The following is an 18,478-nucleotide window of genomic DNA, read 5'->3' as shown; positions in this document are numbered from 1 at the left end:
AAAAATTAATGTTTCATCTTTGTTTACAAAGGTATACTTTCTCAATTTGTTGTAGGTCATGGTTGCCATAAGAGGAAAACTTTTCTGGAAAGCCAAGATTAAAAGCCAGTATATTTCAGAAAAAGTCATAAAATTATAAATCATATTTATCAGTTCATTCAGTCCCATGTAATTAAGTCCTTGATCTAGATGGAAGCATTGGGTTTTCCATTAGAGTTTTGTAATTTCTTTTTTTAAAAAAATGTATTTTATTTTATTTATTTTTGGCTGCATTGGGTCTTTGTTGCTGCGCACAGGCTTTCTCTAGCTGCGGTGAGCAGGGGCTACTCTTCGCTGTGGTGCGCGGGTTTCTCATTGAGGTGGCTTCTCTTGTTGTGGAGCACGGGCTTTAGGTGCATAGTCTTCAGTAGTTGTGGCTCACGGGCTCTAGAGCACAGGCTCAGTAGCTGTGGAGCACGGGCTTAGTTGCTCCGCAGCATGTGGGATCTTCCCAGACCAGGGCTCAAACCCGTGTCCCCTGCATTGGCAGGCAGATTCTTAACCACTGCACCACTAGGGAAGCCCCTTTTGTAATTTCTAACCCATTTCAGTGGTATGATCTAAAAGTTATCAGAAATTAATATTTTTCAAAGTCCTTCTTGTGAATCTTCTTGAAGATTTTCATTTTATAAAAGCATCAGAGTAAAACAGTGATTGTATGTAAATGACAAAAGACAAAATGGCATGGTTAAAGATCAGATTACAATATGATTGACAAGAAACTTGGTTATTTCTGTGACATACAACATTTTAAGATAATAATTAGAATTATGACTGATAACATACCAGGACAATCAGATTTTTAGGAATTCCATATAAAATTTGGAATATCTGTATTAACATTTACCCACACAGCATAATCTAAGAAGGTTTATCTCCAATCACTTAACAATGTTTTTCAAGTAATTTAACATACCAAATAAACCTAATTAGTTTAATATTCCTCTGAGATGCCTCAGGGTTCCTTTGAAGCTTCCCAGAGTTAGCTGGAGGTCGAAAGAACTTCAGGTAGAATTTGATATTTGGAAAGTGTGTCAAGAATATCAAAAATGTTTCAAAAGGTTTGACTTGGTCAAATAGGATCATAGGTCATTGTGAAACAATACTTACTTAACCAAAATGACAAAAGATTTCAAAAACAGGGACTTCCCTGGTGGTGCAATGGTTAAGAATCCGCATGCCAATGTACGTACGGGACACGGGTTTGATCCTTGGTCCAGGAAGATCCCACATACCGTGGAGCAACTAAGCCCATGCACCACAACTACTGAGCCTGCAAGCCACAACTACTGAGCCTGAGTGCCACAATCACTGAAGCCTGTGTGCCCTAGAGCCCACATGCCACAACTGCTGAAGCCCGCGTGTTCTAGGGCTCATGTGCCACAACTGCTGAGCCCATGTGCTGCAACTAATGAAGCCTGTGCACCTAGAGCCTGTGCTCCACAACAAGAGAAGCCACCACAGTGAGAAGCCCATGCACCACAACCAAGAGTAGCCCCGCTCACTGCAACTAGAGAAAGTCTGCATGCAGCAACGAAGACCCAATGCAGACAAAAATATAAAAAAAAAAGATTTCAAAAGCAAATACACATCACCTAAAGGCAAAGAAACCCATATAATCTGTTATCAAAAACAGTATTCCAAGAAAATTTTTTTCTCTTAATAGAGAGAGGAACCAAATCTAGTCCTGCACCAACCTACTTTTAATAACAAAATCCATTTACCTCATTAATTTAATCCCAGCCTGACCATGTGCAAAACTCCTTTATCAGGGCTTCCTTTCTACAAACCTTCCACAACATTCTGTATCCATATTAGTTTGTTCCTTATTTTTCCATCTAGAAACAACTAGCTTTAGGGCAAAATCACTTGTTGCCCTTAAAATATATTTCCATTCCTCATACCTTCTTTTGCTGAAAACACACATTGTACTTAGTTGCATACTGAAACATTTCCCTTATTGTTTTTAGTGGCTTTAATTACATATTACAGTTTTTTTTGTTTTTTTGTTTGTTTGTTTGTTTTTTGTTTTGTGGTACATGGGCCTCTCACTGCTGTAGCCTCTCCCATTGTGGAGCACAGGCTCCAGATGCGCAGGCCCAGCGGCCATGGCTCACAGGCCCAGCCGCTCCGCGGCATGTGGGATCTTCCCAGACCAGGGCACGAACCCGTGTCCCCTGCATCGGCAGTCAGACTCTCAACCACTGTGCCACCAGGGAAGCCCCTGAGATGTCTGTTTTTATTTAGCAGTAATCTTTCGATGTTCCGACTACCTGGTTTTATGTAGAAACTATATATCCTGGCTCCTCCCTTTCCTCTTCAGAGCAGTTCCTAGAGCTGTCTGCCTCCCAGGTTTAAGTCCTCAGCAAGGACTTAAGAGGCTGCCTCCTAGGCTTAAGTCCTCAGCAAGTCCTCCAGATAAAACATAATTCTCAACTTTTAGGTTGTGCATTTTTTTCAGTCAACAATACCAAGTTAATTTTTCTTGCTGATAAACTCTGCAACAGAAATAACATGAACTTAGTTGACCTAGGTACAATAAAAGTAAGGTATGTCTATATTGATTAAACCAACAAGCTTAAGCTAGCTCTATTACCAGATACAATTTAATATTAAATATTTCCTAGGTCATGTGAACCTGAAACTCATTCTGGCCAGTTTCCATTATATTTAGAAAAATTTAATTTGTAAGTGCTTACTTTTAAGTCAATTAAATGGAGCTCTTTTATAAACTTAATTTTGATAATATTTTCCAGAGGTAGAGACATCTTGTATATATAATGTACACACAGACATACAAACAGACAAAACTAGAGATCTCATAGCTTTAACATGTAGTTATGAATCAGGTATTATAGTATAAACATATTAGTTTATAAATAGCAGTTGGAATAAGTTAAATTTATTTGCTCAGATGACTAAGGCTTATACTGTGTGTGGAAAAGCCTTAAGGTTTATATTTGTCCTTGATAAATCCCTTAAGGAGGGAGGCTATAAGTTAGATTTTGAGTGAGGGATCCTTTCCAGCAGTTTGAGTTTAAAAGAGCCTTTTTGTCTCCTTTGGTTTCAGGTTTTACCTGATTGAGCTAACTAGGCTCAGTCTCAGGTGTTTGTGGGCTGTATTTACATTTCTGATTTGTAGAGGTTTGCAGCACGAAGACAGTTGCTTTAAATTCTCTAAAGAACTGGTCTGCTGCCTAAATGATATTAAAAGATTGATTTGCCCAACTATATTTTCTTTAATTTGCATTTTTATATCAGTGAGAAAATTTCCATCTATCTGAAAATTAAGAGTTCTATGTTCTAGAACTTTAGGGTTCAATTTATCATGCCTTCAAAAGTTTGCACAAGGCATTCAACCAAGGCTCTCTTTCTGAGTGTGTAGGGTAAACCCAGAGCAAAAATCTCTATTATTATTTTTATTGGCCCCTGAATATTAACTCCCAGCTTTTATTTCATATAATGTGGGCTCAGGTAACCTTTTTGGTTTCTTTTGGTATGTTTAATTAATATTGTCTGAGGGGCAGATTTATATATGCTGTCTTATAATAGCAGGCAGAGGAAGCATTCCCCAGTGAGATATAATGCCTATCCTACAATATAATTAGGCATAAGGGATATAACCATCTTACATAAAGCCCATTTAAATATACCAATTTATATAAATTTTCATCTCTATTCTGTCAACTTTAAAAAAAATTATTTTTGGCTGTGTTGGGTCTTCATTGCTGTGCGCAGGTTTTCTCTAGTTGCAGTGAGCAGGGACTACTCTTCATTGTGGTGCGCTGGCTTCTCATTGTGGTGTCTTCTACTATTGCAGAGCACGGGCTCTAGGCATGTGGGCTTCAGCAGTTGTGGCTCTTGGGCACAGGCTCAGTAGTTGTGGTGCATGGGCTTAGCTGCTCCACGGCATGTGGGATCTTCCTGGACCGGGGCTTGAACCTCTGTCCCCTGCATTGGCAGGCAGATTCTTAAGCACTGCGCCACCACGGAAGCCCTATTCTGTCATCTTTTATACCTTTAACTAGTTTCCATCAGGATCTGATCAACAAGCCTTGGTCTTAACAACAGTCCTAGAAGCTTTCTTTTCTTTTTATCCCTCAAACATTTAATCTATTTTTGTATAAAAGGCTCTGAGGTCCCCGGTGAGAGATTGAGCCAAGGCACTCAGGCCTTTTTGTCAATCTTTTAACTTGATTAATTGGCCTAACTGTTGCTCCAAGTAATTGTTGGTCAGGTGTCTCAGTGTAGTTTTTTTCGACTTGTTTGGGGCCCTTTAATGTTGGGGACCAATAGAGGGTCCCTTTGGCCCATCCAACCTTAGGTAGTGTTGTATCAGAACCTTTTTAATCCTATTAATGTTCATTTTATTTATCCCGTTTCTTAATAACCGTCTAAAGATTTCTTTATCCATTTGGGATGAGACCGTTTAAAATTTCCACCGTGTTGGGAAGAAGTCTCTAGACTTTCTTTCAGTTTTTTTCTTACTTCCCTGTTAATCAACCTAATTAACATTAATTATCCTAATGTTTTTATTGGCATCTGTAAGACCCATTGAGGGGAAGCAGAGACCACAAATAAGGCTTCCCAAACTGTTTTTTTTTGTTTGTTTGTTTTAAACTAAGGAGTTCTGGGAATTCCCTCGCAATCCACTGGTTAGGACTCCACGCTTTCACTGCCTAAGGCGCGGGTGCGAAGTAAGATGCTGCAAGCCATGTGGCCAAAATAAAATAAATAAATAAACAAGGAGTTCTTAGGTTAGCCATTTTACATATATATATTTTCTACCTTCTAATTTGGCTTTATCATAGGTACCAATAAAATAGCTGTTTATAATGAGAGCTCTCTAAAAGATATACCAATTTAGAATTTTCTCCAATTTAAAAGATCCATTGTCTGGCCATTAACTAGATATATCCTAATAGTGACTCAAACCAATAAGATGCAAGAGGCGTCCCCACAGGAGAGTGCGAAGGATGCTGCCTATATAAGATCTAGGAAGTGTACTCCCAAAAATAGCGTAAGAAGGTAAAGGCCTTTGTTGTACAGGCTGATGCAACTAAGGTTCAGATGACAAAAGCCCCTGAGAATTGGCACAGTCAGACAAAAGACTGCTGAGAATCCCAGTCTGTTCGATTGGTTGTGAAATGTACACCATATGTGTATCTTCCAGATGGCAGAGAACAGGCTCTTAAAACACACACACACACCACATTGAAGAAGATCAGGTAGAACGTTTTCATCTTAAAGGCACAGGGAGAGAAATGCAAGTTCCCTCTAGAAGGGCTTTTGTTTCTTTAAGGTCAGAATTCTGCAAAGATGTTTTATCAAGCTGTCTTTCTCTAACTTAACTGCGAACACAATAAAAGAACTTCATCTTGGCCATTTTCAGGGTGAGATTTCCTTTAATTACCAATTAAGTAAGTACAAGTTTTGTATGTACATAAACCTGGCTGGGGTGTTAGTTGGAGGCTGGCTTTCTGATGCCCCTCATTTAGAAAAGATATTAGGCCAGCCTCTCACCCAATCACATAGTCCAGATCACTCAGTATCTCTTGACTGAGCAACTCGCAGTGTCTTCCAACCGGGATGTACTTTTTCCTGTTATCTTTCAACTAGGCTCCCCCAGTATCTTTCAGCTGGGGAGCCAGATACTGGTTATATACAACCGAATAAAACTCACAACCAATAATTGGGAGATCTGAGAACCAAGAGAGACTCAGCCAAATTTGTTTGGACTCTGAGGCAGACGGGCACAAGAGGCCTCTGCTGATACCAAGACTCCGGCTCCTTGTAGAGGTCAGGTGAAGCAGAGAAGTTTGCCCTGAGTCCCTTTGTGGTCACCAAAACTGTCAACTGAAGAAAAAAATGCACTATCTAGAAGTTGAGAATTATGTTTTATTCAGCAGAGTTACTGAGGACTTAATCCTGGGATACAGACTCTCATATAGCTCTGAGGGACTGTTCCATACTGCTAATTAAAGAAACACACATTTCAAGTTAAAGAATTTAGCACTTTTCTATGTATGGGAAGATGTAAGAGTCTGGGCTCATTGAAATTATTCCTTTGATATGCACCATAAATATCTACGGCCAGTATTCTCTTTTTTTTCCATCCTGAATTCCCTCAGGGTGTGCTCTCGGGTGGCTACAGTGGCTGATGGCTTTATGACTACAACATCTTTTGTTTACTGAAATGGCAGTTGACATACTTTGTCCACAAAAGGAACGGAAACAATGTCTAAAGAACTTCAAAAAATACATGGGAACACTCACTCACCAAATAGGGAATATCATTAAAGAAAAATTAACAACTGAAATGAGAAATTCACTAAGGGGTTCAAGATTAGAACTTTGAAGATAGGTCAATTGTGATTACTCAGTCTGAGGAATAGAAAGAAAAAAGAACAAAGAAAGATGAAGAGAGACTGAGAGACTTATGGGATGCCATCAAGCATATCATCATAGGCATAATGAGAGTCCCAGGATAGAGAGAGAAAGGGGCAAAAGAATATTTAAAGAAGTAACAGCCGACAACTTCCCAGATTTGACGGAAAATAGTAAGCTACTCTCCCAAGAAGCTTAACAAACACCAAGTAGGATATACTTAAAGAAATCTATATCCAGACACATCATAATCAAACTGTTAAAAGTCAAAGACAAAGAAGAGAATCTTAAAAGCATAAAAAGAGAAGTGACTCTTCATATATAAGAGATCCTCAATAAAATTAATAGCTGATTTCTCATCAGAAACCATGTTAGCCAAAGGGCAGTAGGATGACATGAAAAGTGCTGAAAGAAAAAGACTCAACCAAGAATTCTATATCCAGCAAACTTATCCTTCAAAAATGATGGAGAGGGGGCTTCCCTGTTGGTGCAGTGGTTAGGAGTCTTCCTGCCAACGCAGAGGACACAGGTTCAAGCCCTGGTCTTATTGGAGGATCCCACGTTGCTGCAGAGCAACTAAGTCCGTGAGCCACAACTACTGAGCCTGCGCGTCTGGAGCCTGTGCTCCACAACGGGAGAGGCCGTGACAGTGAGAGGCCCATGCACTGCGATGAAGAGTGGCCCCCACTCGCCGCAACTGGAGAAAGCCCTAGCACAGAAACAAAGACCCAACACAGCCAAAAATAAATAAATAGATTTATTTTTTTTAAAAATGATGGAGAGGAAGAAGTAAAACTCTATTTGTAAATGATATGAGCTTATATATAGAAAATCCTAAAGAATCCACTAAACTATTGGAACTAGTAAATTAGTTCACCAAGCTGGTAGGATATGTCAGAATACACCGATCAGCTGTATTCTATACACTTTTAATGAACATTCCAAATGTGGAATTAAGAAAATTCCATTTACAATAGCATCAAAAAAAATAAAATATTTAGGAATAAATTTAACAAAAGTAGCATAAAATTTATACTTTGAAAATACAAAACATTGTTGAAAGAAATTAAACCTAAATAAATGGGAAGACATCCCATATTCATGGATCAGATCTTTTTTGAAAAAAAACTTTTATTTTTGGCTGCGTTAGGTATTAGTTGCAGCACGCAGGATCTTTGTTGGGATCGTCACTGCAGCATGCAGGATCCTCTGCTGCAGTGCATGGGCTCCTTGTGGCACATGGGCTTCTCTCTAGTTGTGGCATGTGGGCTCTCTAGTTGTGGCTCAGTAGTTGCAGCACGCGGGCTTAGTTGCCCCATGGCATGTGGAAACTTAGTTCTCCAACCAGAGATCAAACCCGCATCCCCTGCATTGGAAGGCAGATTCTTAACCACTGGACCACCAGGGAAGTCCCTCATGGATCAGATCTTAATATTGTTAAGATGACAGTACTCCCTAAATTAGTGTACAAATTCAATGTAATCTTCCTCAAAATTTCAGTTAATTTATTTGAAGAATTTTGATAAGCTAGCTGATTGTAATATTCACATGGAAATTCAAGGGACCCAGAATAGCCAAAACAATCCTGAAAAACAAAAATAAAGTTAGAGAACTCAAAATTCCCAATTTCAAATCTTACTATAAAGCTATAGTAATAAAGACACTGTGGTACTGGTGTAAAGGTAGACATATAGATCAATATAATAGAATTGAGAGCTCAGAAATAAACCCTCACATTTATACATAGATGATTTGCAGCAAGGGTACCTAGACCATTTAATGGGGAGGGAATAGTCTTTTCAACAAATGATGTTGGGACAACTGGATATCCACGTGCAAAAGAATGAACTTGGACCCTACCTCATACGTGTGTGTGTGTGTGTGTGTATACACACACACACACACACACACACACACACACACACACACATTACCTCGAAATGGTTCAAAGAACTAAAACTGTAAAACTCTCAGAGGAAAACATCAGCATAAATCTTCATGACCTTGGGTTAGGCAATGGTTTCTTAGATACGACACAAAACGCATAAGCAACAAAAGGAAAAATAGGTAAACTGGATTTCATCAAAGGTTAAAAACTTTTGTTCTTCAAAAGATACCATTGAGAAAGTGAAAAGACCACCCACGGAATGGGAGATAATATTTGTATCATATATCTGTAAGAAACTTTTATCTAGAATATATAATGGACTCTTAACATGTCAATAATTAAGAAGACAACCCAATTATTTAATTGGGCAAAGGATCTGACTAGATGTCACTAAATATAATACAAAAATGGCCGACAAACACATGAAAGATGCTCAACATCATTAGTCATTAAGGAAATGTAAATCAAAACCACAGTGAGATACTATTTCATACCCACTAGTATGGCTCTAATTTCTTTTTTATAGGAAGATAACAAATGATGAAGATGTGGAAAAATTGAAACCCTCATAAGTTGCTGGTGGGAATGTAAAATGATACAACCACTATGGAAAACAGTCTGACAGTTCCTAAAAAAATTAACCATAAAATTACCATATGACCCAGCACTTCCACTCCTAGGTATATACCCAAAAGAATTGAAAACAAATATTCAAACAAATACATGTACATGAATGTACATAGCAACAATATTCATAATGGCCAAAACATGGAAACAATCTAAATGTCTATCATGGTAGAAAAAAAGGGATGAAGTACTGTAAAAAGAAATGAAGTACTGATACATGCTACAGTGTAGACGAACCTCAGAAATACCATGCTGAGGGAAAGAAGGCAGATACAAAAGAACACATTGTATGATTCCTTGTATATGAAACATCCAAAATACATAAATCTGTAGAGAGAGAAAGCACATTAGTGGTTGCCAGGGTTTGGGGGAAGGGGTAAATGTTGAGTGACTGCTTAATGGGCTTGAGATTTCTTTTTAGGGTGTTGAAAAGTCTTGGAACTAGATAGAGGTGATGGTTGTACAATAAAGTGAATGTACTAAATGCCACTGAATTGAATACTTCAAAATGGTTAATTTTATGTCATGTGAATTTCACTTCAATTTTAAAAGTTTTTTAAAATATATGCTAACCATGAAATAAAAAATTATTGGACTTGGTCAAAACTGAAAATATTCTATTCTATAAAAGATATCAATAAGAAGATTAAAAGGCAAACCATGGAATGGGAGAAAATATTTGTATTACATACAGTTGGTCCTTGAACCACAGGGGTTTGAATTGTGCACGTCCACTTATGTGCAGATATTTTTCAATAGTAAATACCACAGAACTACGTGTGTGGTTCATGGTTGGTTGAACCTGAGGATGTGGAGAAATAGAGGATACAGAGGGCCGACTATGAGTTATACATGGATTAACCCCAGTGTTGTTCAAGGGTCAACTGTATATCTAACAAAGGATTTGTATCCAGAATACATAAAGAAATCTATTCAATATGAAAATTCCTTTTAATTTTGCAAAAGAAACAGACACTTCTCAAAAGATTTACAGTAGCACATAAAGATATACATAGTATCATTAGTCATGTGGGGGGAGAATGCAACTTAAACTATCAGTGCGATCCCAGTTCACAAGACTGACAATACTGGCAATATTGGCAGAGCTGTGAAGGAGCTGCAACTCTCATAAATTGTCAGTGGGATATAAAGCACTTTGGAAATCAGTTTGTCAGTTTTATATACCTATCCTATGACTCAGCAATTGTACTCCTAGGTATTTAGCTAAGAGAAATGAAAACATGTTCATAACAAGACTTGTATAAGAATGTTGGTAGCTAATTTTATTCATAATAATCCAGAAACAGTCCTTGTGTCTATCAACAGGAGAATAGATAAACAAAGTGTGGTATATTCAAACAATGGAATATGAGTTGGTAATGAAAAGAAACAGACCTATCAGTGATGGGATGGGAGGGTGATGAACTGCAAAGAGGTATGAGGGAACTTTCTAGAATGTTCTCTATCTTGATTGGAGTGTTGGGTACTCAGGGTATACATTTGTCAAAACTCATCTAACTATACACTTAAATTCTCAACAGAGTTGACATTTTTTTACGAATATAATGGGGCAGCAAACCATAGTTCAGGACTCCTCTGACCTAGGGGTTATGTGGGCTTTATGCCGGCTGCAAGGCCCCATACTTCAGGTGAGACAGCAGGGAAATCACATCCTCCTACTTGAATCTGTAAGTCAGAGGAAAAACAACATGGGACAGAATACAAGTCATCCTTAATCATACATCTTAATCATTCTCTAATGTGGACCAGACACTGTGGTCTGGTGTAGCTCAACTGTGAAGGCAGAATTGGACATAGTTCTAGTGATATCCGTGGGTTTGATTATTCTTGGTAGTATAATCAGACTTCCTAACAGCAGAAAGGAGTTTTGCAGCTCTTGGCAGACTGGATTGGAGAAGGATGGCCAAGAATTATCAGCCGTTGTCTCCTGAACGGGTAGACTTTGTTCATAAGAAAAAGAAGATCTGTATTAGCCCTTGTGGGGCTCTTGTGGGGAGGATAAGGGATGGTTGGTGCTATATTTTAGAGCAGGGCTCAGCAAACTGACCCACAGGCCAAATGCAGCCTTTGTTCTGTTTTTGTACATTCTATGAACCAAGAATGTTTTTCATATTTTTAGAAGGTTATAAACAACAAACAAAGCAACAGACAAAGCCAGATAATGATCGACAGAGACCATACATGGTCTGCAAAGCCTAAAATATTTACTGTCTGGCCGTTTACAGAAAAAGTTGGCCCCTACTAATCACAATCCTGAGGGTAGGTAGGAGTACAATCACCTGGCTTTGGGTAGATTAGCAGGAAAAGGAAATCTAAATTATATTTCTGCCAGATGAAGTAGACTGGTGGTATTTTTCTCTCATGGGCTGTAATTGTGCAAAAGGCAGAGCCTCTGATAAGTTCTTGGCCTGGGTTTTTCCAGTGTGTTTTCCTAAACCCCAGCCATAACAGAGAGGTTTAAATGCCCCATTGGCCCTGATGTCAGTCCCTCTACCAAGAATGCCCTCTCTGTTTCATTTGGTTTCTGTCTAAACCCACCTCCTCGATGGGGCAGAATCAGTCACTCCCTTGTCTGTTTTTCATAGCACTCAGTTCATGCTACCAGGCTCACACGTAGACCTTTTTACATGTCTGTCCCCCTCAGTGGACTATGAGCTCCTTGGGTAGATTTTAACATTTTTGCTGCCACTGGTCCTGGCATCCAGATATGTGCTGCTTAAATGTTTATTGAACTGAATCCAGCCACTGGTATCCCTTGATATACAGGAGCCTGGGTTGAATAGAGACCAGAGATAGCTATTTAGGATCAGGCTGGGGTAACAAGCAGAGGCAAGTTCTCTAGAGCTGATGCATCTGAATTTCATTTTCAGCGAACTGAACAGAGGGATATAAGGAAAGCAAAGTTGAAAGAAAAGAAGGAGCAGAATCAGAATGAGGCTTTACTCCAGGCCATCATGGTGAGTTCTCAAACTTTAGGCCCTTCTGGTCTTGTGAAATCCACTAATGCTGAAGCCTGTTGGGAACCTTTCTGGGAATGCTTTACCTGAATGAGTTGTACATTGTCTTTCTGCTTTTGGTGAAGCAGTGTGACAAGTCAGACCTGAGTTCAGTCAGCTCTCTCACTTGCATGCATGTTGGTTTCAGGTAACATATACTGAATTTAGTAGCTTTTGGTTAAGCATTATCTAATCTTCACAGTAGCCTTGTGGGGTAGCCTTTTTGCTCCTGTTTTTGCTAGATGATCACATAGTCTCAGGGACATGAAGAAACCTCACACAGCTAATATGTGTCAGAGCCAGGTCCTTGCTCTCGAAGAAACCTCACACAGCTAATATGTGTCAGAGCCAGGTCCTTGCTCTCAGCCCCTGTGTTATACTGCATCCTGAGAAAGTGAATTTTTAGGATGTAGCTCTTCTAACTATAACAACAACACAAAATTCGATCTCCCCTTCCCTCTCTTTACTGCATCTTAAATGAATGTAGTCTGATCCAAATCTTGCTTTCACAAGTCACTTTGAGCCTTGGCTACTCAGGGGAGGTAATACTGGCTATGAGATTGTGGGGTAGGTTCTTGGTTTCATTCTTTGCCGAGTTAAATTATGTGCCTATTTAAATTACTTGTTGACTTTGAGAACGTCACAGTTCTAAGATGCACTCCACTAGTCCCTCCGCACAAGGAATCTGTTAACACATTAACAGATTAAACAGAAGGGAATACTCCAGAAGGATTTGGTCATTTTCTAAAATGTGGAATATTGGAATGCCCAGACATTTGCGTACAGACCTTATTTTGGTTCTCTCCTTTAACTGTGCATCTCAAACTTCAGTGTCTTAAGAATTAATCTCAAGAGTAATATACACAAAGCTGTATATACTACATTTTAGTGGTTTAAAGCAGGGGTCAGCAAGCTGCAGCCAGTGGCTTACAGCCCTGCCTGTTTGTGTATGTCTTACCAATGGCTGTTTTTACACTACAGTGGCAGGGTTGAGTAATATCAACAGAGACGATTTGGCCCGCAAAACCTAAAATCTTTCTTATCCGACCCTTTAAGGGAAAGTTTGCCAACCCCTGATTTAGGAGATACCATCAAGGTAATTTTGATTATATGTCATTTTCCCCTTGTGTGCTAGCCTTAGGAGGCTCCACACAACATACATAAAAGGTGACTCTACTATTCAGACCTTTGATTTATCCTTATTTCTATGAGACAATCGAGATTAAGTCAATATGTGCATTATTTTTATTATCCCATGTCCTAGCTAAATGGAAATGTTTGCCATGTTCGTACATGCCACTCTCTGCATCTTTTCTGTACCTTTGTACATGCTGTTCCCTGGCTGTTACTTGGAGTAGAATGCCCTTCCCACTCCCCTGCCCCCTAACTTTTCTGCTTTTCAAAGTCATTGTTCAAGGCCTAGCATCCTCCAGTCCCCTCCAGCCCCCAGGCTGAATTAATTATTCACGGTCTACAGTTCCACAGCTTTACTTCTTACCTTATGCTGTACTTATTACCATGTCTAGCTCATGTCTGTGACAGAGTCTAGCATGTGGTAGATGCCCAGTAAAGGTGAGTTAAACAGGTCTCAGGTATAATGAAGATGAATCATGTGTAGAGTTGGCTCTCAGGGAGCTCGCAGTGTTATGGTTTCCTTGTTTTAGTGAAATGAGTTTGCATCCTTCCACACATAAGGTGTGTGTTTTCTTTTTTTAACCCAGGCTAGGAACATCAGGCTACTGTCTGAAGCTGCTGGAGAGGATGAAGATTTAGCTTCAGAAGGTCTCGGTGAGCTCATCCTGAACGGGCTCACTTCTGAGAACCTCTATGGAGCCAGGCTGAGTGTAGATGATGGGGGAAGACTGAGCTGGCCTGTGCTCTTTCTGTACCCAGAGTATGCCCAGTCAGACTTCATCTCTGCTTTTCACGAGGACTCCAGGTACTTCCTTACCCGGGAGCACTCTGCTATACTTGCATGGTCTTCCCTGCTGTCTCCACATGATGGACAGGTGGATTTTTGGTTGAGGGGGAAAGAGAATAGTTTTAGAGGGTTTTACACAGTCTGGTTGGTATAACCTCTCTATTCCATAGCTGATTTCTCCTTTTACTAAGTAGCTTTGCAGTGACAGACCACAGTACAGTGTTTGTCAAGCACTGGTACTTGTCTCGTGAGAAATGAAACCATTGGAGGTAGTACCTGCATAGAACTGAAGGATATATTTATTAGAAAACATGTAACTGGTGATTTTAACATGTGATTTCATAGGGTTAATGCTTAGAATGTGGCTGAATATAAGAATGTTGTTAATCCTGAGTCGGTTTAAAGAGCATTATTGTGTCATAATAGGACAAGTGATACACACATTTTAGGCACTGCTGTCAAAATGGATTAAGCCTGCATTTCATGATTTATACATTCTTGATATCTCTGTGAATTGGTGTCCAGGGCATGGGATATAGGAAAACAGATTATGAGTTATTGATACCCAGAAAGTACATGTTATATCTCCTTAGGTTTATTGATCATCTAATGGTGATGTTTGGTGAAACGCCGTCTTGGGATTTAGAGCAAAAATACTGCCCTGATAATTTAGAGGTAAGAGAAGTTTTATTTTGTTCCTCTATGGGAATTGGGGTGGGGAGGAACAGGGAATGCAGTGAGGTTTCACTGCCTTTTAAAAAAAAATTGTGGTAAAATATAAAAGACATAAAATTTACCATTTTAACCATTTTAAGTGCACAGTTCAGTAGTGTTAAGTACATTCACACTGTTGTACAACCATCACCACCATCTGTCTGCGTTTTCATCATCCTAAACTGAAACTCCATGCCCATTAATCAATAACTCCCTATTTTCCCTTCCCCTCAGCCCATAGCATCTACCCTGATACTTTCTGTCTCTGAATTTATCTCTCATATAAGTGGAATCATACAGTATTTGTCCTTTTGTATCTGGCTTATTTCACCTGGTATAATGTCTTTAAGATTCATCATGTTGTAGCATGGGTCAGAATCTTATTCTTTTTTAAGGCTGAATAACATTCCATTGTTGCAACTTAAAAAAAAATAATCACAACTTTACAGAACAAAGAATTTATCTTCTAACTATTTGAGAGTAAGATGCCAACTGATGCCCCATCACTCCTGAATACTTAAGTGTCTATTTCCTGCAAAAAGGACATTTTCTTTCATGATTCCAGTCAATCATCAAAATCAGGAAATTGTCTTTAATACACTCTTACCAGCTAATCCTCAGACTCCATCAGTTTTCACAAATTTTCCCCCAGTAATGTTGTTGTTTTTTTGGGGGGGCACACACTACTAATTTTAAAAAAATTTTCTTTGAAGTATAGTTGATTTATAGCATTGTGTTAGTTTCAGGTGTACAGCAGTGATTCAATTATATTTTCTCAGATTATTTTCCATTATAGGTTATTTTAAGATATTGAATATAGTTCTCTGTGCTGTACAGTCAATTTTTGTTGCTTATCTATTTTATGTATAGTAGTTTGTATCTGTTAATCCCATACTCCTATTTTATCCTCCCCACCCCCCACTTTGGTAACCATAAGATTGTTTTCTGTGTCTGTGAGTCTCTTTCTATTTTGTATGTAGATTTATTTGTATTAATTTTAGATACACATAATGATATCATATAATATTTGCCTTTGTCTGACTTACTTCATTAAGTGTAATATTCTCTAGGTCCATCCATGTTGCTGCAAAAGGCAATATTTTATTCTTTTTAATGGCTGAGTAATACTCCATTGTGAATATATACCACATCTTCTTAAGCCAGTCATCTGTTGATGGGCACTTGGGTTGTTTCCAATCTTGGCTATTATAAATAGTGCTGCTGTGAACATCGGTGTGCATGTATCTTTTCGAGTTAGAGTTTTCTCTGAACATATGCCCAGGAGTGGGATTGTTGGATCATATGGTAACTCTATTTTTAGTTTTTTAAGGAACCTCCATTACTGTTTTCCATAGTGGCTGCACCAATTTACATTCCCACCAACAGTGTAGAAGAGTTCCCTTTTCTCCACACCCTTTCCAGCATTTATTATTTGTAGACTTTTTAATGATGGCCATTCTGACTTGAGATGTGATGATACCTCATTGTGGTTTTTGATTTGCATTTCTTTAATACTTAACAATATTGAGCATCTTTTCATGTCCCTGTTGGCCATCTGTATGTCTTCTTTGGAGAAATGACTATTTGGGTCTTCTGCCTGTTTTTGATTGGGTTTGATACTGAGTTGTATGAGCTGTTTGTATATTTTGGATATTAACCCCTTGTCAGTTGCATCATTTGCAAATATTTTCTCCCATTCTATAGGTTGTCTTTTCATTTTGTTGATGGTTTCCTTTGCCATGAAAAAGCTTTTAAGTTTGATTAGGTCCCATTTGTTTATTTTTGGTTTTATATTTTGGCCTTGGGAGACTTAAGAAAATATTGCTGCAATTTGTTTCAGATAATGTTTTGCCTCTGTTCTCTTCTAGGAGTTTTGTGGCGTCATGTTTTATATTTAGATCTGAAAACCATTTTGGGTTTATTTTTGTATACGATGTGAATTTCATTGATTTGCATGTAGCTGTCCAGCTTTCCTCAATACTATTTGCTGAAGAAACTGTCTTCTCCATTGTATATTCTTGCATCCTTTGTCGTAGATTAATTGACTGTAGGTGTGTGGGTTTATTTCAGGACTCTCTATTCTGTTCCATTAAGCTCTATGTCTGTTTTTGTGCCAGTACAGTGCTGTTTTTTGTTTTGTTTTGTTTATTTTTGGCTGTGTTGGGTCTTCATTGCTGCACATAGGCTTTCTCTAGTTGTGTTGAGCAGGGGCTACTCTTCCTTGCGGTGCGTGGGCTTCTCATTGCAGTGGCTTCTCTTGTTGTGGAGCATGGGCTCTAGGTGCACAGCCTTCAGTAGTTGTGGCATGCAGGCTCAGTAGTTGTGGCATGCAGGCTCAGTAGTTGTGGCTCACAGGCTGTAGAGCGCAGGCTCAGTAGTTGTGGTGCATGGGCTTAGTTGCTCCATGGCATGGGGGATCTTCCTGGACCAGGGCTTGAACCCATGTCCCCTGCATTGGCAGGCAGATTCTTTTTTTTTTTTAATTTAAAAAAGTTTTTATTTATTTATTTTTGACTGCATTGGGTCTTTGTTACTGCACGTGGAGTTTCTCTAGTTGCGGTGAGCGAGGCTACTCTTTGTTTCAGTGCATGGGCTTCTCATTGCAGTGGCTTCTCTTATTGCAGAGATCAGGCTCTAGGCATTCAGCCTTCAGTAGTTGTGGTATGCAGGCTCAGTAGTTGTGGCACACGGGCTTAGTTGCTCTGTGGCATGTGGGATTTTCCCGGACCAGGGATCGAACCTGTATCCCCTGTATTGGCAGGCAGATTCTTAACCACTGTGCTGCCAGGGAAGTCCCTGGTTCTTGCTTTTTTAAATCCAATCTGCCACTCTGTGTCTTTTGATTAGAGCATTTAGTCCATTGACATTTAAAGTAATTAATGCTAGGTATGTACTTACTACCATTTTAAACCTTGTTTTCCAGTTGTTTTTGTAGTTCTTTGTTCGTTTCTTCTTTTTGTCTTTCCTTTTGTGGTTTGATGATTTTGTTGTAGTATGCTTGAGTTCCTTTATTTTTGATTTTTGTGAATATGTTTTATGGTTTTGCATTTTGGTTACCATGGAATTCAAGTATGTTGATCCATAGCTATATCTACATCTACTTGCCATTTTTTTTTTTTTTTTTTTTTTTTGCCATGCTGCATGGCTTGCATGATTTAGTTCCCCAACCAGGGATTGAACCCAGGCCCTGGCAGTGAAAGCTCCAAGTCCTAACCACTGGACCTCCGGGGAATTCCCAATATCTGCTTGCTTTAAACTGATGGTCATACAAGTTCAAACACATTGTAAAAAAAAATCTACATTTTTATACTCCCCCCCCCATTTTCTGATTTTTATGTCCTGTTTATTGTACATCTTCATGCTTATCCTTTAGCTATTAATTGTAGTTATAATCGACTTTACAGAATTTTTTGATTATTTGTTAATGTATGTACTGGCTTATTCAAGTGATCTTGAATCCTTTTATATATTTACCTTTCCTGTTGTGATCTTTCCTTTCCAGTAGATTCTTGCTTCTTTTCTGTTACAGTTAGAGAAGACCCTTCAACACTGAAGACCCTTAGTATTGCTGAATTCTTTTAGCTTTTGCTTGTCTGAGAAATTCTTTATCCTTCCTTCTATTATAAATGATAATCTTGCTGGGTAGGGTATCCTAGGTTGCAGATTTTTCCATTTCAGGACTTTGAATATATCATGCCACTCCCTCTGGGTTTGTTTTTGTAGACAAATCAGCTGATAGCCTTATGGGGGTTCCCTTTTAACTGACTCTTTGTTTTTCTCTTTCTGACTTGGATCTTCTCTTCAACTTTTGCCATTTTAATTATGATATGTTTCATTGCAGATCTGTTAGGGTTCATCTTGTTTGGGACTCTCTGTGCTTCCTGT

General features: G+C 38.8%; 1 protein-coding gene across 3 annotated transcripts in view; it reads left to right on the top strand.

The window, feature by feature from the left end:
• Positions 1 to 18,478, top strand: part of TTC4 (tetratricopeptide repeat domain 4) — a 37,131-nt gene that overhangs the window by 11,306 nt on the left and 7,347 nt on the right. For all 3 annotated transcript variants that reach the window (XM_059063272.2, XM_067007159.1, XM_067007148.1), the window contains exons 6-8: positions 11,833 to 11,919; positions 13,680 to 13,897; positions 14,473 to 14,554. In XM_059063272.2, the coding sequence (XP_058919255.1) occupies positions 11,833 to 11,919; positions 13,680 to 13,897; positions 14,473 to 14,554 (387 nt within the window). The remainder of the gene's footprint in view (positions 1 to 11,832; positions 11,920 to 13,679; positions 13,898 to 14,472; positions 14,555 to 18,478) is intronic.

This window comes from Kogia breviceps, chromosome 1, assembly GCF_026419965.1.
Source record: "Kogia breviceps isolate mKogBre1 chromosome 1, mKogBre1 haplotype 1, whole genome shotgun sequence".
Classification (NCBI taxonomy): Eukaryota; Metazoa; Chordata; class Mammalia; order Artiodactyla; family Physeteridae; genus Kogia; species Kogia breviceps.
The sequence above is the reverse complement of the archived record's forward strand: the minus strand, read 5'-3'. Positions and strand labels throughout refer to the sequence as shown.